Here is a 22,994-nt window from a genome sequence, read left to right as displayed (position 1 = left end):
GAGAGGATTGTGACATGTAGCTGCAGAAACAAGCATTGCACTTCACAATGAGCAATAAAGGTGGCAGATTCTTAGGTGTCTTTGTGATTTTTTGATAGCACAAAAAAGGTGAGCAACGACATCTCCTAATTGGAGTTTCTCTGATACCTATATACCTCAGTAGTGGTAGGACTGCAGGACTCTCAAACTAGTTTACTGCATGGAAATGGGATATCTTATGGAGCAGAAAAGAGAGTGGATACAGCAAACAACTTGGCCTTGAATTTTTAGAAGAATATGTTTCAGGGGAGGGTGGGGGAACATTTTCCTCCTCCCCAACCTCAAAAATCAACAAATATGACATACTTGCAGCACATTACAAGAGACTATGAACATCTTTCAAGAAGGGAAGACTTTGGAAACTACAGCTCAGTCATTCTCACTTCAGTTCCTAGGAAGATTATGGAGGAGATCCCCCTGAAAATCACTTCAAAGCAGATGAAGGAAAAGAAGGCAACTGGGGAAAAAATGAGAATGGGTTTAGTAAGGGCTAGTAGCACCTGATTTAGTGGTCTTGTATAATGAGAAGACTGGCTCAATGGACAAGAGCAGTGGATGCCCTTCCTCAACTTCAGAAAACCTTTTGATGTGATCTCCTATGAGCTTCTTTATAACCCTATCGGAGACAAAAGCTCAACAAGGCATTCTCTCAGAAAAAGCATTTGGGGTTCTTACAAAGGCATCTAAGGCCCAAACACAAACCTAAATATGTGCAATGTGCTAGCTGGAATTGACAAAATTTAACTCTATGTTAATGATTATACACACTTAGAGAGACAGTGAAGAAAGACCTATAGGGTAGAATTGCTTTTGTCAAGAATGATTCACGTTTGGAAATAAAACAGAATAAAATAATGCTCTCAAATATTTATGAGGATATTCAGTCTCCAGAGTGAAAATCTAGTGAGAAGGAATACTTAAAGAAGTTCTTCTTTGAAACCTACCTACAATTTCCTAGTTCTCATACAATCACATATTTTAAAATACAAGATATACAGAGAGCTTTCAGAGTTTCTTGTGTTCAGTTAGAAGTTTATGTGTATTCAGTGTTTCTTGTTTTCTAGACCTTTTGCTAATGACTTTTAACTAAATCATTAAATTCTGTGTTCTCTAAGGATATCTCTTGAAAACACATGCTCTGTAAGTTCAGAGAATACACTTTTAACCTTGTTAATTGTACAGAAAAAACAAAGCAATTCCCCCTAGTTTAAGGGACAATGAGTTACTTATTTTATCTGCAATGTAAACAATTTAAGAAAGAGAAAACCTGATTTTCTTCCACACGTAAGTACTGTATGTGTGAACGAAAAAGATCAATAAAGCCAAGAAAACATTCTTAAGAAAACACTGCTTTTATTAAAATCATTTAGGTTGGAAAAGACCCTTAAGATCATCAAATCCAACCGTTAACCCATCACTGCCAAGTTCACCACTAAACCATGTCCCTAAGCACCACATCTACACGTCTTTTAAATGCCTCCAGGGATGGGGACTCAACCACTTCCCTGGGCAGCCTGTTCCAATGCTTGACAACCTTTTCAGTGAAGAATTAATTTCTAAATATCCAACCTAAACCTCCCCTGGCACAGCTTGAGGCCATTTCCTGTTGTCCTATCACTTGTTACTTGGGAGAAGAGAACAACACCCACCTCACTACAGCCTCCTTTCAGGTAGTTGTACAGAGCAATAAGGTCTCCCCTCAGCCTCCTCTTCTCCAGACTAAACAACCCCAGTTCCCTCAGCTGATCCTCATAAGACTCGTGCTCTAGATCCTTCACCAACTTCATTGCCCTTCTTTGGACACGCTCCAGCACCTCAATGCCTTACTTGTAGTGAGGGGCCCAAAACTGAACACAGTATTCAAGGTGCGGCCTCACCAGTGCCAGATACAGGGGGACAATCACTTCCCTAGTCCTGCTGGCCACACTATTCCTGATACAAGCCAGGATGCCATCGGCCTTCTTGGCCACCTGAGCACACTGCTCATATTCAGCCAGCTGTTGGCAAATGCCTCCAGGTCCTTTTCTACCAGGCAGCTTTCCAGCCACTCTTCCCCAAGCCTGTAGTGCTGCATGGGGTTGTTGTGACCCAAGTGCAGGACCTGGCACTGAGCCTTGTTCAATTTCATACAGTTGGCCTCAGCCCATCCATCCAGCCTGTCCAGATCCCTCTGTAGAGCCTTCCTACCCTCCAGCAGATCAACACTCCCACCCAACTTGGTGTCATCTGCAAACTTAGTGAAGGTGCACTCAATCCCCTCATCTAGATCATGGATAAAGACATTAACAGGACTGGCCCCAACACTGAGTCCTGGGGAACACCACTTGTGACTGGCCACCAACTGCATTTAACTCCATTCACCACAACTCTTTGGGCCTGGCCATCCAGCCAGGTTTTTTTAGTCAGCAAAGCGTACGCCTGTCCAAGCCATGAGCAGCCAGTTTCTTCAGGAGAATGTTGCAGGAAATGGCGTCAAAGGCTTCACTAAAGTCTAGGTAGACAACATCCACAGCCTTTTCCTCATCCACTAAGTGGGTCACCTTGTCCTAGAAGGAGATCAGGTTAGTCAAGCAGGACCCGCCTTTCATAAACCCATGCTGACCGGGCCCAGTTCCCTCGTTGTCCTGTACATGCTGCCTGATGGCACTCAAGATGATCTAATCCATAACCTTCCCTAGCACCGAGGTCAGGCTGACAGGCCTGTAGTTCCCCAGATCCTCCTTCTGGCCTTGCTGTAGATGGGCGTCACATTTGCTAACCTCCAGTCGACTGGGACCTCCCCGGTTAGCCAGGACTGATGATAGATAATGGAAAGTGGCTTGGTGAGCACTTCTGCCAGCTCCCTTAGTACCCTTGGGTGGATCCCATCTGACCCCATAGACTTGTGTGTGTCTACGTGGTGTAGCAGTTCGCTAACCATTTCCCCTTGGACAATGGGGGCTTCATTCTGTTCCCCATCCCTGTCTTCCAGCTCAGGGGGCTGGGTACCCTGAGAACAACTGGTCTGACTATTCAAGACTGAGGCAAAGAAGGTGTTAAGTACCTCAGCCTTTTCCTCATCCTTTGTCACTATGTTTCCCCACATCCAAAAAAGGATGGAGATTCTCCTTAGCTCTCCTTTTGTTGCTAATGTATTTGCAGAAACATTTTTGTTATATAACAAACTAATAAAACTGTACCTTGATTGTTTCCATTCACAAATGCAGTAGTACGGATACAGTAGTAGGATGATAAAGAAACTTAATTCAGAATAACTGAAATATTGTAACAATTCAGGTTATTGCATTATGTGTTATTTGATTTCATACATCTCATCAATGATACACTACAAATAATGCAGTTTGCATTGTTTCTTTGCATCATATCAATGCAAATGATATAAACATGGGAAATACAACGTCGTCTAAATTAAACTTACTGGTTTAAGACTAGTAATTTAATCAAAAGTATACAACTAGACCAGCCATAGTCAAAATGAAATTCTCAGTAAAATTCGGTTCATAGAGTATGTGTACCCTTGTTTCAGGGATATAAAGATATCAATTCAGGATCAAATGAACCCTTATCTGCTTAGGTTCTGATATATCAGTTCAAGTTCTGACATGCAGTTATTTGATAAAAATACAGAAGTATCTTTTTTTGTGTAGAGATGAGATTTTGGGTAGGAACCCATGGTTCTGCAGACACCACTAACTGAATAGAGTAGAAGGGCAAAGCAAGAGGAGCAAGTTTAGGGAAATGGCACCCTCTGAGCAGCCTTCTCATTTACACAGCTTCTACAGACAAAACATGAATGAATACTCAGTTTACCCAAGACTTGGATTTTTCATTACTTCTCTTCGGTAGAAAATTGTATACTGGCAGGAGAAAATATCATTAGACGTTTTGTTTTTAAGAATTCATGCATATTTGTTCTCCAACTGACTTAACTCACAGTATTTTAGCATTTACTTTTAGTATTCAGGGTTTTAATGAACCAATCACAAGATAAAAGCCAATTTTCAACCTACATACAAAGTTCAATACATATCTTCTGATAAAGGCAGTTTAAAGCTTGCATTTAACCCTGCATAAGAGATCTTCTTTGGGGATCCAGGTATGCTGCCGGCAAAAGCGGCAATTTCAGCATCTGTAAGCATATGTGAACTTTACACTAGCAAACCTAGCCACCCTTCATATTTAAACTGCAGCAGCAGAGAGCTCAGTTCAGCCTAGTTATTCAAAAGACTGCCCAGGACTCTTACCAGAAGTAATTCACTATCAGAATCAGAGGTGAACCCTGCACTATGAATGAACATGTTTTATCAGCTCCAGATCTAGCTAACTAAAAGATAGCTCCAGCATATATGTTAGAACTCTGCACATGCCTCTTAGCCATAATATAGCACACCTGCTGCTGTACCCTGCTGCTAATATCATTGGTCTTCCCACCTAACTCTGCTTTGTTCTGAGTAATGGGAAAGCAGTGACACCCTGACCTGCAGGGCTGAGAGCCCTACATGGAGGTCCCTCAGCGGCCATTCTATAAACCATGTTGCCAGTGCAGAGGAAATACACCCATTCCACAAACTTATTTTTGAATATGTTACAAGTCATCCCAAGAGTTAATCAAATAATGTCACTTTAATGTCTGTGTTCTTTTAGAGGGGAAAAAGTAAATTTGCTGAAAGAGCAAACTCTCCTTTCAGAAAATAAATAAGCAACATATGCATGTAAAAGACTGCAAAGATGTCGGCTTCAAATGAGTTTTAGATTCCGCGGTACATTTTAACTCCCATATGCATCAAACTTAAATCGTTACTGCTTCCATGGAAAAGGCAAGGAAAAGCATTCCCCTCTGTATCACCCAAAGCAAACACTAATGGCTGGTGAGCAGATTAGCTCTTCAGAATCCACTGTCTGTATTGACTAGGTCTCTACTGACTATAATGAGAGCTCAGAAAACCTGTCTCACTCTTAGATTTCTACAGCACCAAGGTCAATTTTGTAACCGACAAACCAATTAATGTCAGATGCAGATGCCACACGCCTGGGGAAACACCATGCAGAGACATCACAAATCCCCATTTAAAGCTTAATACAGCTCCAGAGGGTTTTTTCATCATTCCCTCATGACATTCACGTTTGCATACACCAGAAGTTACTGAAACTAGCACAACAACTACTGAGCAAGGTGGCAAAAGACTGGAACGTGCATCTAGTTCACAAGCACTGCAAGATGAGCACCAAGTCTACATACATACCACTTTTTTGGCTAGGTAACAAGTATTTTAGTAGACCTGCAACACCAAAAATATTTTAGTTGAAATACTTTGTCCAGCTAATGATTATCTCTTTTCTTCTGCTGATTTGAGGGCACTTACTGACAGGTCTATCTCTTTTTCATGAGCCTCACAGGACTGGTGTGGCCTTGTGTTAGGCTACTGGTGGACTTTGCATCCTATTCCTTTACAGGAGCTACATTGGTATGCATTTTTCCTGAGACTGGGTAGCAGCTCTGAGTGAGATTAGGACCCTACTTGAATCTCTCATTACTCTCACTTGAAACAAAATTTTCTATGTTTACTTTAACAGAACCAATGTTCTGCAATATGAAGCCCTGTGGAAGCAAATATCCCAAATCATAACTCTAACATACAGTAACAGGACATGGAACGATAATAGACACCATCCACCTGCAGAAAGGAACTGGGAAAAATGCACAAACCATGACTAATGTTCCGCAACCTCTAAGAAAAAGTATGCTCCCTGAAAGGTTATACAGCCTGGAAATTTTAAACCAATTTCATAAAGTCTACATATTGGAATATTCATACTAAGGAGTTTCATGCTTTAGGCATGACTTTAAATGGATTTGTTGTACTAGATATTAAGATTAACAAAACCCTTAAAATATTTTTTATATTTAGATATAGATAAAAGATAAAGTATTATAGTTTTTTGATTAATTCTATAGTTTCAAAATTGTAAAGAAAACATTAGAACATTACAGAAACTACTTCAGAGGTGCTCAAACCTTTCCATGGCAAGGTGATCTAGGAAAAAATAAACCCACAGCCAGAGTTCCCTTTTGTAGATGTCTTTCTAATTTTAGAAGGCAAAAATCTGGCCTTATTGATTTACTCTTGGTAGCAGTGTTTGGTACTTAAATGGTCATTTAGGTACTTAAGCATTGACTGTTCCATTGTTTTGTCTCCCCTCAAAATTCTGATCAATATCAAAGCTATGATATTTGCATTTATTTAGAAATAATTAATTACCAAATGTTTGATTATAGATTTATCTTGGCTACTTATTAATATTTTTAGCTACTATTATAAAAGAAACATTAGGAACAAGATTTTTTTACATTGTATGTATGGTGAGTTGAAAAGTAAATGAATATCTGTTCAATAAAGCGATCAAAATTCAACATTGTTGGGGAATATACTGTTGCTTAAATATTATAGACTTTTCCATTACATAGGACAATATTGCTACTCTGTTAAACTTTGAAAGATCTTAGCTTTACAGAAAAAGAGGACAAAGAGACAACCTGTTCATCTCGCACATCTATTAACACTAGTGAACTAATTAAGAGAAATGGGAAACTGTCAGGATCTCATTTATTAATGTATTTGAGACCTTTTTTAATATATATAGAAGACAGATGTCAACTGACAGAATTTTCCACAAAGGCATTTAGGGTAAACATACTTTTCATTCCTGTCAACTTTTGCAGTATGCATATTAAAATTCTTTGCTGATGATTGACTGGAAACCATTGTAATATTCCCCTCTGATCACAGGTCATCACTTGCATAGTAAAAAGAACTTCAAAGATTTCCAGTATTTCAAAATTATTCTTTTAATTCATTGATGATTTTAATATAAACAGCATAACTGGATAAAAACAAATGTGTTAAAATGAGCTACGCTGAATTTCTGAATGCATAATATCTTGATTTTCTTTTGTCCTCTGTAACAACCTGCTGCTAAATGATAAAACAATTACATTTAAGCAACATTGAAAATGGCTGGCGTTAAAAAATTAAATCCCCAAGACGTGCCGTTTAGCAAGATTGCCTGTACCTAATGAAGGGGGGGGAAGAAGAAAAAAAAGAAATCACACTAGCTAATAATACCCTTAAGCATATATAAAACCATTGTTTATTTCACTGCATTTTGAACATATCACCAATCTTGCTTTTCTGGTGTTCATACTAAATTAAGGGTCGAACGTTCCATTCCCAATACTGAGGTCAACTAAAGTATAAAATATACATGCTTTGAATCTCTTCTTTTTAGGATAAGACATTTCTTTTAAGAGGCAAACAAGATTCCAGAAAAAAAAAAAAAAAAAAAAAAAATTGACATGAAGGAAGCTTTCACTGTTAAAGTATTCTCAAAGCAAACCTCTACTGATTGCTAATTTAGGAGGTGTAAGAATTAAACTTTGTAGTTTCAGACTGAAGAGATTAATTTATATTAGCTGTAAATTAAGAAAAAAAAGATGAAAAACACCTACCTTTCGGGAATGGATTTCTTTCACGTATAGTGGAAGTAGAAATTCAGATATTCCTTCAAGTCGTATTCCTTTTTTAGTGACTCTCAAATTTCCCATTCCATCCTACAATCAATAATATATATATATATATTCACTTTAGGAAATAACCTTATCCAGAACAAGGTAAAAAGAACACAGTAGCTGACCTAATATCTAAAAATAATGACTGTTGTCCCACTGTCCCCCAGCTCTCCTCATGATCTTGGACAGGAGCTAGATGGGGGGATTTATAGGCAAAGCTTCACCTAGGATTGAGGTATTTAACTGTGCAGCCTGATGGTGAACTGCATACATTATTCCTTGGCTGGACTTAATGCAAGGGTACAAATATAGATCATAAGTATTCCTTTACTGTAGAGGTAAAGCTAGATCTTGAATTGCAACTGCTAAGTAAAACAATTATGTAATTATCTCTAAATATATATATAATATTTGGTAATCTATTACTTTTCTGTCGTGAAATATTAGAAAATATTATGTCATTGTTATCTCTTGAATCAACTGGTTTTGCTTTTCCCAGCAATTAAAATACATTGGAAAATATCCTATAGGAAGAAAGAAATTTTTTTTTTTTTATTAGTAGTTGCTCATTATTACTAAGAGCATGTTGCTGGTGAAAAGAATTTCAAAATGCTGAGGGTTATTTTTGTTAGTTTTAATTTATCTGAATAGAAATAGGAAAAGGGCCTTTGTAAAAATCTGGATGAGACAAGCCAACCAAATGATTCAATGTTCAATAAAAATATAAGCATAGAAAAGTGGCATAATAAGGCTTCAGCTGTACTCTTACAGGAAAAACGATGAAATCTGCTTGATACTTAAGAGACAAAATCATTTTGCACACTGATAGAAATTCAAGACTTTTTATCGCTGGATGCTTGTTACTATATTCCTGACAGAAGATAATTCTTCACTGTACAGCCAGTGGAATTCAACTTGATCCACTTCAGTGCAAAATTAGAAAATTTAACCTAATTGCTAATTAAATATTTTGAAGCCATTGCTGACTCTACTGTGGCAGAACAGTGGGAACTCGCATTTCTGCTCTGTTGGCTGAATTGTGAAACAAGTAACCTCCACTTGCTAGGCAGTCATAAACAGCTGGATAACAGTGTCCCCAACAGCTATAGCTGAAGCTGGAAGAGGACACTGAATTAAACAACATTATACTTATGTAAAGATAGTGTAGCCACTATACCACTATAGCTATCCCCTTTCTAAAACAATGATGCCAATATGGCAGATATTTGACTGGCACCACTGCCTCCACATCTGAAGCAAGACTGTGAAAATGTTAATTCTTTAAGGCAACAAAAAGAATTACATTTTATACAATGTAATTCAGCTGGTATTACTTCCCAAACATGACAAGGATATAGTGATAGATAGCTTTCCACACTATGACAGATTTGCGAAAGAACATACTGTTGGGAATCATGCCTTCACATGTCAGTTATAGGACTAGAAGCCTAGATGCCTATGACTACAAAACCAGAAACTACCAGCCTCAGAAAATAAATATAACCCCTTTCCAAAGCAGAGAAAACATGGAATAACAAAAGCTACTGCTAAGGCTATCTATAATATAGAATATACTTGTTAAAGTAATAGGGCACCAAGAGAAATTTACAGACTCGGTAATAGTCCATATAATGTTTAGAAGAACTTGTAACTGATTACATAAAGCCAGAAACTGCATTTTTGTGAGCAAAAGTACTATTGGTATTCAAACTACGTGCCACAGTTTAACCCCAGCTGGCAACTAGGCCTCACACAGCCACTCGCTCACTCCCCCACAGTGGGATGGGGGAGAGAATCAGAAGGGTAAAAGTGAGAAAACTCATGGGTTGAGATAAAGACAGTTTAATAGGTAAAGCAAAGCAAGGAATTCATTCACTGCTTCCTATTGGCAGGCAGGTGTTCAGCCACCTCCAGGAAAGCAGGGCTCCATCACACGGAACAGTTATTTAGGAAGATAAAACACCGTAACCCCAAATGTCCCCCCCTCTTCCTTCTTCTTCACCCAGATTTTATTGCTGAGCATAATGTCATATGGTATGGAATATCCCTTTGGTTGGTTGGGGGTCAGTTGTCCCAGCTGTGTCCCCTCCCAGCTTCTTGTGCACCCCAGCCCACTCGCTGGTGGGGTGGTGTGAGGAGCAGAAAAGGCCTTGACTCTGTGTAAGCACTGCTCAGCAATAACGAAAACATCTCTGTGTTATCAACACTGTTTTCATCACAAGTCCATAACATAGCCCCATACTAGCTGGTACGAAGAAAATTTACCCTATCCCAGCCAAAACCAGTACACTATGACAGCTGAATTATCAAATAATGCTTGTGATGTCATATTTTAAAATTTTTTTTGAATCAAGATTGAGATGCCTATACAAATCGTTTCACATATAAAACCTCGGGCATTTGTCAGCTTTCTGACGAAGAGTGCAATGTGACAGAGTGGTGCTTATTTTTGAAAGGGAAGCATGAATTAGACTTTGCTTTTGAATATTCAGTCTGCATTAACACCCATTAATTCTAAATTTCAGCAATCCTATTTTTCTATATATGCTATTACTATAGCATATAAAATCATAATAGGAAAGAATAACCTGAGAAAAGACAACCACCATGCTGTATTTTTGGCAGTGAATAAATACTCAACAAGAATTAGGTACCAATTTATTGATTTGCATATAAACCCATTTTCTAACTGAAAAGGCAAATTCAATACATTGTTTTATCTGCTTCTGTGGAATGTTTGTAACTGCCAGGAACAAAATAATATTCACAATAAAACTAAAAAAAAAAAAAAAAAAAAAAAAAAAAAAAAAAAAAAAAAAAGAGTGAAAAAACAAAGTCAAACTTCCATAAAACTGAAAATGCTGAAATTAAGGTTGTCTGGGAAAATTCTATCTTGCATGTATGTGTATGATGAAGTCTATGATTATACGTAACGTTTATGCTCCTAAATCCCAGCTAATTCCACACAAGATTGGAACTACTCTTAATCAGCAGCTACTTGCTATTTTGCTTTTGCCTCATTAATTTCTTTGCTCCACATTTATTGTACTCTGTTAAAACCCTGCTTTGAAGACAGTACTGTCAGTTTCCCTCTTGGCTTCTGTTCTTGTAAGTGTTTATTACTGAAGTTACACAGTTCTTCACAACTATTAATTAATTTTCAAAATACTTTTGGTGGCTTTATATAGAGTGATACTGTTCTTATATTACTGAAAGGGAACTGAAGCACAGAAATTAATTTGTTCACTAATTTTTGGTACTTATTTTCTCTGCTTATTTTCGGCAGTGGGAATTTAATTTGTATAGCAAGTTTAAACTGCCAGAGTCTCAGAAACAAACTAAGAATAGACTCTACTGCGTCCATAAGGGCTTCCCCTTTCCTGAGTGACATTTCTAAGCCCTCATTCTTTAGTTCTTCAGCAGTGAGCTACGCACCTACCGGAGTCCAGCAGTTTGAATCCAGACAGACTCTGGACAGGCAGGAGCACTCTAGTTTCAGTAAAATTACATTATTCAAAATGAGAAGATAGACACTACATTCTAGGGCATAAGCCACAAATGGTCTTATAAGATATAAAACTGAAATAGGGTGATTGTGACCTTAATTGCTTGATAAATACAGTAATCTTCCAGAAAGTAACTTCCTGAAGTATGCAATGATTGATATGAAATAAGACTGAAGAGTAAAATAAATAGTAAGACACGCACTATGATGTGCTTAATGAGACTCTCCCCATTCAAAGAATCACTGCTCAGTACATTTTCTTCATCAGTAATTCCCCATCCAGTTGAAAGAGAGGTTGCAATAAGAAGAGTTTCTTGTTTTATCGAGTTAGAACTGTACTGTTATAGAGAAAAATTCAAGGGTTTTCAGAAGTAACATAACTTGGTCAAAAAGTTATTAGGATTGAAAAGATTAATCAGAGGAAGGTCCAGTCTTCTTGGCTCATTTAAGAAGATGAGTTCAACTTTGGGCCTCCCCCAGAAAGATGAAAATTAATATTAGAGTTTAAAACAGAACCACAGAAGAATTCTGTCTTAAAACATATTTGCATCTTCCTGTAGATACGATTTTGATATAATATTATTAGCATAATTCATTTCAGGTATTCCTTCTGCTAATCTTCCAAATAAACTGCCTGCTTTATGCTTTCCAGGCAATGAATACTCAGATTATCATTTTGGTGTGATTTGATTTTATTCAAGTGCAAAAATACACTTGAATGAACTATTCCAGTACTTTCTTACAATAAGTAAATGCTAAGTTCATGTACTGGGACTGGCTGAGATGGAGTTAGCTTTCTTCATAGCAGCCTGTATGGTGCTGTGTTTTGGATTTTTGGCTAAAACAGTGCTCATAACACACCAATGCTTTGGCTGTTGCTGAACTGTGCTTGCACAGCACGAAGCCTTTCTCTTTTTTTCCCCTCTCTGCTCTGCCAGCAAGTAGAGTGGGGATGGTCAAGGAACTGGGAGGGGACACAGCCAGTACAGCTGACCCGAACTAGCCAAAGGGATATTCCCTACCTGTAACATTACAGTCAGCAATAAAAAGTGGTGGTAGAGGAAGAAGTGTGAGGCAGAAAGGGGATTGTCTTTCAAGGTGGCCACTGCTCAGAGACTGACTGGGCATCAGTCTGTTTGTGGTGGGGAGTGATTGCCTTTGCATCACTTTATTTCCTCTTTATGATTATTTAATATTTATGATTATTCTCAGATTGTTACTCCGTGTATAACTTTCCCTTTTTCCCATATAAGAAGATAAAACAAACTAACAGTGACCCATCCTCACATATTGTGTTCTTTTCCCTACCTACAACACTAAGAAAAAACACCCCCCCTCATCTTTACACCCATAAATGTACCTATCTTACATATATTATTCAAAATAATAATAAAATTATCACTATCAGTATTTTATGGCATTCTTAGATTATATTAAATTCCAGTTATGAACACCAGAAATTCAAACAAGCAACTGTTAAAACCTTAAAATACGAAAACTAAACATTTATTTTATGCTGCTGCTTGTCTTATAATGGCAGCAATATAGGAATAGTTTTATTGAATTTGAACTCTACATTAAAGTCAATGAAATCCCAAACGATACTTATTATAAATCTCTGATAGAGTATAACTTTGAATCAGAACATATTTAAAAAAAAAAAAGTTGTGGGAGTCAAACAACTAATACTGACATTCAGAACTTTTTCAAGCTTTGACCTGCATATAAATGGGCAGAGATTAATGTTCTCAAATGGTCCTGTAAATGGTATATAAGAAAGTCTGAAGTTAATTCACAGTCTTTAAACAGAGAGGATGATCTTTTAAAAGATTGTTATTTCTTGACAATGGGCTGAAAATTCTACAAGGGAGTACTACTTATGTAGTAAGTTCTATTTCTGCCAAATAAACTATTAAAGCAGCATAGTTTATGATAGCTATTAATAACAAAGCACATGATAGAACTATAAATACTTCTCAACAAGCCAGGAGGTTGACAAACTACAATCTATCCTAACTAATCCCGTACCACACGTATTGCTATATAATGAAATGTGCTGTGTTGTGCTTTCTTTTCTCTCTTTTTTTTTTTAATTATTTAAACAGTAAGGCATTCTAAGGAACAAGTAGATAAGGAATTCTATACAAGTTGCTGATAAACAAGAAGCATGCAAGAACAAGGTTAGCAATTTGCATGATAGCCAGCTCTCTGTGCCATACATGAGAAGAACTGGGGACCTAGGACAGGATTTGCAATACTGGCTTGGAAGATCTTCAAGTTACAGAAAGGGGAGGTTTGAAGCCAAGCTGCAGACTATTTCAAATTGAAATAGCATTTCTTCTGGAGGACAGTAACTAAATCTTACAATTCACTCAGCCCAGATGAAATAAGACCTTCTTGCATGAGACTTGGATCAAATCCATACCTTCAATATCACAAAAGCCTGCAAATCTATGGGTAGTACTGCTACGTGAAAGATGTGAAAGTGGAGAAAACACCTACAATTCCTACTTAAGTTCACAGAATTCAAAATTCCTTGGTCCAGGGAGAAGTAGCAGAGTGCGATACTGCAGTTCAGGAATTAAAACTCTCATTAAGTGAGCTGAAAACAGAGTTCTGCCAGATCCTCCATAATTTGTCATGCATCTCACAAAGTGGGCAGTTAAAAAGCAGCAAAGGACCCTGCCAATTAAAATACAAGCTTTTTCCTTAGGATCATATATTTGAACTTACAAAAGCACAGCAAAAAGCAAACTGAAGTGTTAGTTAATCTGATTTGACTGAAACATGAATATATAACATTTTGTATTTCAGTTTTACATAGTGCTTTTTCTGTTTCCCTTAATAATAAAATACACCAAGTATCTGTTTCAGTAGTTTACAATAGGAACAACAAAGTAGTTGGTAGGCCAGGAAATCCATTCTTATCAATAGTTTTTCAAAAGTTTTTCAAAAGTTCTGCTGTTAGATGTGATATTCTGCTTGCTTTCTGAGTATATATTTAAATCCAGATTCTGTCTCCAAAAGCTCACAGTATGAAGAGGGAAGCACTGCACAAAACATCGGGTGGGAGAAAAAAAAAAAATAAAAAGAAAAACGTGGTGTTTAAACGAAGTGCCTACACACAATGTCCTATAAATTTTTAAGTGTTCACTGCCTGTTGCCTTGTAGGCATCACAGCAGAGGCTAAACATGAAAACGAATCTTGACGGTGTGGTTCATTTGTGCTCTTTCATAGCACTGCAAACATCTGTAAGTGTCCAAAGATGCAATGCAAAAGGGAAAAAAAAAGAGAAGAGGGTAAGATATCAGGACAAAGGTGGTTGAAGCAATGAAGCAGTGGTGAATTATACTGATGATGCAAAAAGAATACTGAATTTGATATGCTGGCACAAAAAGCAGATAATGTAGAGGGACAGTGATGGGGACGATTAGGAAAATGAAAGACATCAACAGCTATGTTCTTGATAAAATGGAAAAGATGCACAAAAGGTTGAGAGGAAGATGACAAGGGAAATTATTTGTATTGTGTTCATACACACAAAAAGCTGGATTTCATAAACAGAATTGGAGCATAATTCCAGCTGGAGAAAAATGGTGCTTGGACATGGTTATTGTCGTGGTTTAACCCCAGCCAGCAACTAAGCACCACGCAGCCGCTCGCTCACTCTCCCCCAGTGGGCTGGGGGAGATAATCAGAAGGGTAAAAGGGAGAAAACTCGTGGGTTGAGATAAGAACAGTTTAATAACTGAAGTAAAATAAAGTAGAACAGTTAAATAGGCAAAGCAAAAACCGTGCACGCAAACAAAACAGAACAAGGAATTTATTCACTACTTCCCATTGGCAGGCAGGTGTTCAGCCATCCCCAGGAAAGCAGGGCTCCATCACGCGTAACGGTTACTTGGGAAGACAAACGCCATCATGCCCAATGTCCCCCCTCCCTTCTTCTTCCCCCAGCTTATATATACTGAGCATGACGTCATATGGTATGGAATAGCCCTTGGGCCAGTCTGGGTCAGCCCTCCCCCTGGCTGTGCCCCCTCCCAGCTTCTTGTGCCCCCGGCAGAGCAGGGGAAGCTGAAAAGTCCTTGACCAGTGTGAGCGCCACTTAGCACCTATTCAGAGACAGCTTAGCACTACTTAGCAAGAACCAAAGCATCAGTGTATCATCGACATTGTTCTCATCCTAAACCCAAAACACAGCCCCCATACCGGCTACCAAGACGAAAATTAACTCTATCCCAGCTGAAACCAGGACAGTTATATGTGTACAATTGAAAGAAAAACTGTAGGCAGCTACAGTCCTGTATAAACAGAAAAAAAGGTAGTGGTATCAGCAATGAAAGCAGAGTGTGTTTTCCTGGATTACCAGGAAAGATAACTGTGAATTTCAGTAGCCAAAAATAAAGGTAAAATGATAGAAAAATATCCAGGAAAACACACTGGAATGGCAAAAATCTGGATCAATGGAAACATCTGCCTTCATCCATCTGCTGAAAATAATAGCTGACACTCTACAAATGACAGGCAGGAGTAGATATCAGGGAAAAGTTGGGGAAGAAACTATTATAGTACAGTGCAGCAATGTTTAAAGGGATATAGACTAAGGGAAAAAATAACGTGTGGAAATTCAGTACTGACAATGAGATTTTAAGTGGAAAATCTGTTAAAAAGAAAGAAAAGTCAGACTACTATCCAAACTAAATGGAATTAGAATATTCTGAATATATTCTGTCCTTTGGAATTGTTTTTGAATGTGTGGAGCACGGCCTGGCCTCTTTAATCATAAAAGTAATCTTGAAATGAAAATAAAAGTCTATATGTGCATATATTAATAGAAAATATATACCTATCCAGACCAGACAATAAGATCAAATGCTTCTTTCTTGCTTAAAAGTTTGATTTCACTCCCTGGTCTGGGCAGTTGTGTTATTTTTCATTCATAGATAGATGTGTTCTTTAAAGTCAAGTGAAAAAGGCAGAATTCTATGTGATCTGTTCTCATAAACTACTCCAGATTAAGGTATGATCTTCCTAGAGTTCTTATATTTAGCATTACTGGGCTTTTTGACAAGAAATTATGATTTGTATGTTCTTAAACCAAACAATTAATAAATTAGTAAAAATATAGGACCTAACTATGCAAATTCTTCTCCCCCCAAATATCTGACATTTCAGGAATTTAAACAGTAAAGACAAGATTTTTCAGACCCCTTGAACACCTGCAACTCCTACAGAAACTATGTTGTGAGAGGATATGAAGTCTAGATAAAACAGTATAGAAATGAACAATCTTATACTTAATCTCTCAAACTTTTGGACATGAAACTGATTCTTTATTTGGATACATGTTCTCTGCTCTACCATTTTGTTCAATGTTCTGTTAAATTAAAATTCTGTGATTCATTTAAATGTGTGGTCAGACTAGCAAAAAATAATTTCTATCCTAATGTAGCCTCTTACAATCAAAAACAAGTCAGACAATGCAGAACACTCCTTACAATTCCATACTTCATGCAGATAGAATAGAAGTATAAAACAGAGTCAGGGAATGTTAAATTTTCTTCTCTGTAACCGCCAGCAAAATCATTAAGTAAGAACTAACAAAGGGTTTCTGGTCTATGTAGAGTCAGTTACAGGACACCAGGAACTAGGTTAAGATAAGCAAACAGGCTGGAAACAGAAAACACAGAGAGAGATGAGGTAGATGAGGTAAAGAACATCTGTCCTTCATCCGAAAGTAAACACCGAGAAGTGGTAAATCCAGAAGTGTTATTCCTTTACTCATCATCTTTCCCCCCTTTCTTTCCATATATGAAGTCAAACTGATTACAGAAGGTGATCAAGTAATTGTTTTTTCAATTGACTTCCATTCTGGAAAACAAATTATAAATGTAACTATTTCAGTATGAGCTGAGTGTTTCACCACTTGGCTATAACAGGGAATTTATTGAGCGCTGAAGAAAAAAAATAAAAATAAATACATAAATATAAAAAAAAATGAAGCAATCCAATTATGTCAGCAAGTGTAACAATAAAGGGGGACCCAAGAGCAAGGTGGAAGAACCCCCCACCATCATCTCCATACTGCTCCTGGCAAAGCATGATAATGTCTCATGTTACCATACACAGAAGGGCTGAACCTAACACCAGAGAAAGGACTGGATAGCAGAAGTTTGTGTATATTGCTTTTAATTCTATCATTATTGGGAGAAAGCTGTAATTATTGCGTGTTTTGGATTATAAGTGTTAGCACCACTGTAACTGGACTAATAAGACTTTTGATAAGACTGCTAATTTTTTAATTAGACTAATAATAAATTATTGGGTGTGAGTGTGTTTGTTTGGTCTACATTAATTGCACATGTTATTTATCTGCTTCCCTGCCTTTGAGGCTTGGTTGCAATTTCAACACAACATCTTGAAGACGATTTAGTCATGCTGAAAATTTAATCACGCATTATCCTTGTATTTTATTTTTCAAATAAGTGATTGCCTGACTTGAGAAAGAACAATGAAAAACTGCAGATTGCGTAGCATACTGATATTGGAGGAAAATAAACAAATACGTTATATATAAAAGCAGTCATCTTTGTTGATAAATCTGTAAGAAATATTTACCTTTAAGAAATAATAAGAAATTTGTACACTCCCACTGTTTGTTGTGTATGCATAAGCCTTAATTAAAATGTTAGAGCAGAGGCTCTGCCATTTCTCTATGAATCTCTACAGACAATTTTTAGGACCTACCCTTCTCATGTATTCCAATCCTTAAACTGAACTAATGCTAGATTATCTAAATATTGAGAAGTAAAAAAATTATTTGGGTGGAGATGCCTTGTAATTGATTGAGTCACATACATAAAATAGGTTGTATTGGTGGGATTACGTTTGGCGTTTTTCATGTTTGCACCTTGCCCTTTCAATGAGCCTGACACAACCAAAATTTCAATGCTTGTGCCACTAAACTCGACTATATGCTCATGCCATTTTCTGCTTAAAAATACTTCAAAACCATTTCAGAAGAAACTAGCTGATCAGAAGGGGAGAATAATCATGTAAAACAACTAAACTGACACAGTGAGGCAGTCCCTCAAAATCCATATATTTTAGTTTGTAACTAAAGAACAGAGTTTATTATAGAAAATAAGATTTTTACTAAGTATTTCAACCTTATTCTCCATGAAAAAGGCTGTGATAAAATATTCACCCATCCCTAGTACATATTTAAGTCAATTTTCATCTCACATTTCTACTATGGTTTCCAAGCAATGCAGGACTGGGTATTACAAGACTGGAAAAATTGGGGCAGCAAAGAAAGCAAGCACTAAACAATCATTAGTAACCTTTCCTGCAGCATTTATTCCCATTCAAAAATGATAAAGCTTGTCTTGAATTGAGTGGTGGGCTTAGCTGATAGGTTCTGCAAAAGACTACTCTTCTCTTGCACTACTGCAAACTCAGCTATACCTTAGCTACTCCTGACATAATGGTTTGGTTTTCTCATGTTCTTTTCCTTAAAGGCATATTCTGTATCTTCTTTAGGCAGTCTGCTATATTGCCTAAACTATCTTTATTGTTATAAGTATTTTCTTCATACATAATCTGAACCTCCAATGCTATAATGCAATTGCTTTACTTCAGTTTGTCCTTCAGACAGATTATTGCTTAGACTAAGTAATCACACTTCATTGTCTTTCCTTGTACATCATTTTCCATCTTAATCCTCTCCATTGCTCCTAGGCTGCCTTTAGTTCATCCACAGCTCCCTAAGAAGTAGAATAAAAAAAAAAAAAAAACAAAAAAAACCAACCAAACAAAAAACCCACAACACAGAACAAGCACAGCTTGTGAACACTTACCATAGCTAGGCAGAGAAAAATTACCTCACTTGTTTATTTCAGCATCATTTTTTTTTTTGATAGTATTGTTCTGTTACTGATTTATTATATGCTTCGAATCAGATACTTGTTATCAAAACAAATGACTTTAAAGACTGGATTCCACAAACTGGCTAAGAAATATCTCATCCTTTTGTACTCATTAGAGTACTTGCCCTGTATCTGACAGGGACAACTTTTTCTTTCCTCCTTAGCCTGAGACAACTAGAATCTATTGATGACTGTTATAACTACATTACTCTAATGATTGCCGTCTTCTCAGTAACAATCCAGTTTGTATAAATAATTAAAATTTTATTGGGAAAAAAAATTAAGTCATTTCCCAACAGTACCCTTAACACCAAGATTATTCTTCTCAAGAGATCTTTTAATATTATCAGAAAATCCATGCTCCTCCATCAGAAAAGACTGAGGACCATTTTAAGATAAACCTTGAAAGTTAGGACTCTCATCTGCAGATTTGACTCCTAGGTTTAAAATATTCCCCTATTTAGATTGCAGAATCCAAAGAAATAGAATTCTGGAACAACAGGTGAATAAGAATAGCTAGGGAAGCCACCTAAAAAGTTTTAAGATACAATTTATCAGTTTTATGAGGATTCATTAATCTCAGGGTTGCTTATGATAAGTAGGCAAAACGACCCAGAAGGTCCTTTCTTACTTCGTGTTTTCTTAATATTTTACACTTGTGTCTTAAGGCAAATATTCCTAAATATTTTCTTCTAGTGTGACTCTGTTACAGAGGAAGGATTAACTTACAATAATCTCATGAGCCATACCACCGAGGTACTGAAACACCTACAGTCAAGCACATCCTTCAGTAACTCCCTGGATTGGCACTTAAATCAGCAAAGTGTGCTTTTCTTATATCAAAACAAATATTATTAAGTAGGAGCTGTTGCACTGCTTCCTTGATCACACTGTAGCAAAAAGCACTAAAGAAATCAATTTTCAAGACAGTCTAAGGAACCTATTACTGTCAAAACTGAAAATGATTATTTTAAAAAGGAAAAAGCATTGTATCAAACTTAGTAGCTGCAGAATTTTACTTTTCAAGAAGTGCGACTATCTAACATTTCAGTCTTCATAGTATCTAAGTTTATACATGTTACTTAGTATTCCATTACAAACACTGCATGTTTTTCAAAACAGCTACCACAAATCTTTCAATAAGCAACACCTTGGTCTATTGATACACTCAATAAAATAAATGAGACTAAGAGTGAAGTAGCTTGCTGCAGAGATCCATCTCTTGCTATCAGGGCAAAGGAAATGAAAGTGTAAGAAATGCCGTGAAGTCGCTTGAAAATAACTCCTCTTTTATCTAACAGCCTGCTCAATAGAACACTCTTCTCCTACCTGATAGCTTCAAGTTCCTTCTCTGCAGTCCAAAGGGATTAAAAATCATAACCTCCACTTTTTGAGGAGCGTTATAACCACAGTGATCAAGGGACCTACCTAATCTCCTTGCAGATAGCTAAGCATGGCAAAAGACTTTGAGAAGTTATCAATTATGTTGGCAAACGGGGAAGTCTTGTAAAGGGGATAATTTCAAGAGAAATCTTAAAAACAAGTTTACTGCATCGTTTTAAGGGATGATAGTGTATTCCCACATATCACAAACTTCTTATGGTATGACTAAACTCCTGATTACTGAAGGACAAAGAAAGCTATGTATTTGTGAATCAACAGTTCAGTATCTCACAGACTTTTGTAACAGGGCAGTTTAAGAGCCTGATTGGAAAAGGGAGATTTAGAAAGCACAGTTTAGTATCACAATTCAGCCCTTTAAAATCACAGCATCAGGGTCATCTCTGTCATCAAATCTTTCTCAGTCTACAGCTCTGAGGACGCAGGGTGGATACAAGGTTGCTACCTGCAGTTGTGTCCACACAGGAACCCTGGAGGGGAATTCTTCAATCCAGGTTCTGTGCTCAAACTGGGGAACACAGACCTACACAATTCTAAAACCAGAAACCACAAAAGAATCCCTGCAAATATTCTTTAGGAAAAACTGGTAGAAGACCCATAAGCAAAGTGGTGAAGCAGGGAAGGATATTGATATTCAAAAGGATATCAATAACATGCCAACCATAAGGACCTCCAGTGAAAAAGACGTTGACCAGCTGGAAAGGAATGAAGCAGTACCAGACATGGAGGACGAACTGGACACCCTCCAGAGAAGCAGCTGATTAGGGAAGCAGCCAATGGTCCAATCCCCAATAGCAAATGAAGAACCCATTCCAGTACCAGCAAGAAAGAAGTTATATATCCTTAACACCAAGAATCATGAATCTGACTAGATTCGAGACTCACTAGCCATCTGATTATTACTTCATGTGGCTCATTTACAATTACAGTAATAATATAACAACCTAGGGAGAGAAGGATATGGAATAATTCAAATTCATGTAGTACATCTTGTTGAGGAAGAGCAGTAAGGGAGCATGGATTAATACACTTGTTCTGAGGTTCAGACCAAAAGTGAGAAAGAACTAAGTGACTGCAAAGGACAGTTATAAATTTAAAAATTCATTGCCACTTTGGGGTTTCCCTCCAAGACCAGAAGGATCAAGTAGATGATGTATTTGTGAAGAGTAAACCAGAGAACAGACCTCAGTGATAACATAGGTTACTGACTAACTTCCTTTGTGAATGCAGCAGGAGACAGGCTGAAGAGGAAGCTCCTGAAATGCTTTCATGAAAAGAATAATGAGGCTGCTTCACATTTGCCTCTAATTAACAGAGAAGAAATAGCTAAGAATGTGAAGATTAACAGGTAATGTAGTTGAGATTGGTCACAAAAGGACAGAATTCTCAAAAGTTAGATTAGAAGGAAAATAACTCAAACTAAAAGCAATGTATTTCAAGAAGGCAAACTTCAGTAAAAGGACTCTTAGAGAAGATTTCCTGGGAGACTTGCCCAAGGTGAAAAAGGAATTATAGTGAAATGGTAGCTCCTTAATGAACCAATTTACCCAAAGGAGAAGAAAGGCTTCTGATAGATACTGAAGAATATTGACATTTTTGATGCTTTTTCTTTGCTTTTTAAATTTCTCCTTTAGTCAAAAGGTCAACATAAATTGGTTCTCTGTTTTAATTGGTGTGCCAGTGATAAAGGATTAAGACCCTGCAGGGAAAGGATGAATGCATTTACGAATACTTGTATAAACTAGGTATTTTCAAGCCAGCTGAGTAAAATGAAGTTCATCCTGAGGCACCCAAAATCTGCAAGCCATAAATGATCAGCTAAAATGTGTCTGCAACAGTGACATAGCTCAGAGCAGTAGAGTGCAGCAGTCCCTTGTTTCCCCACTTACTCCATGTTGGCTCAGACTGTGGGGCAGATTTTCTGCATGTGAAGGGGATTCCTTTTGGATGAAATTAAATCAGAAGATCTGTTCAAAGTGCAGCAACAGTCTCTAAAAGGAATAGAAAGGTCCCAATCAATGTGTGATCTGCAGCACAAGCAAGTCCCACAACAAGTACCAAGTGCACGTGCACCAACACAATGCTCTCAAACCACAGAGACCTCCTGTGTTCTTCTGCTTCTTGTGCCACTTAAAAGGCTAAAGGTATCGAGGTCAATAACCAGCTCACACAGATGCCCTCAAGCTCCTAGGTAAGGGCATTCTTTTATATTACACCAAGACCTCCTATGGTTCAGTATACTTTTTCTTCCTTCAACTGCTGTATCCGTTTTCAAAAGTGCTTTTCTGAATTGCTTGTCTCACCTGCCTTTTTTTTAAATTAATAATTATTCCCTTTTTCCATCTTTCCTTCCTGATCAACTTCTTTGGTCTCACAGAAGATTCAGTATATTGCAGTCATAATGTCAGATCATGGTAAAAGGTCTCAGCTATGCTCCCTTGCATCTGTAAGTTCTGCATCTACTGCCAGTCACCCCCAGGACTTTGCGCTTCCATCTGTCTGAACTCCAAACTCTGCATACCCTCTATCATTTACCCTGCCTCTTCCTCA

General features: G+C 37.4%; 1 protein-coding gene across 1 annotated transcript in view; it reads right to left on the bottom strand.

The window, feature by feature from the left end:
• SGCZ (sarcoglycan zeta) overlaps window positions 1-22,994 on the bottom strand; it is a gene marked incomplete at both ends in the record, with an annotated part of 486,557 nt that overhangs the window by 121,796 nt on the left and 341,767 nt on the right. Inside the window, 3 exon segments of the mRNA XM_082315901.1 lie at window positions 7,547-7,648; window positions 22,334-22,402; window positions 22,406-22,435. Of these exon segments, the coding sequence (XP_082172027.1) occupies window positions 7,547-7,648; window positions 22,334-22,402; window positions 22,406-22,435 (201 nt within the window).

This window comes from Platalea leucorodia (assembly GCF_965183815.1).
Source record: "Platalea leucorodia genome assembly, chromosome: 6".
In the NCBI taxonomy this organism is placed as follows: domain Eukaryota; kingdom Metazoa; phylum Chordata; class Aves; order Pelecaniformes; family Threskiornithidae; genus Platalea; species Platalea leucorodia.
The sequence above is the reverse complement of the archived record's forward strand: the minus strand, read 5'-3'. Positions and strand labels throughout refer to the sequence as shown.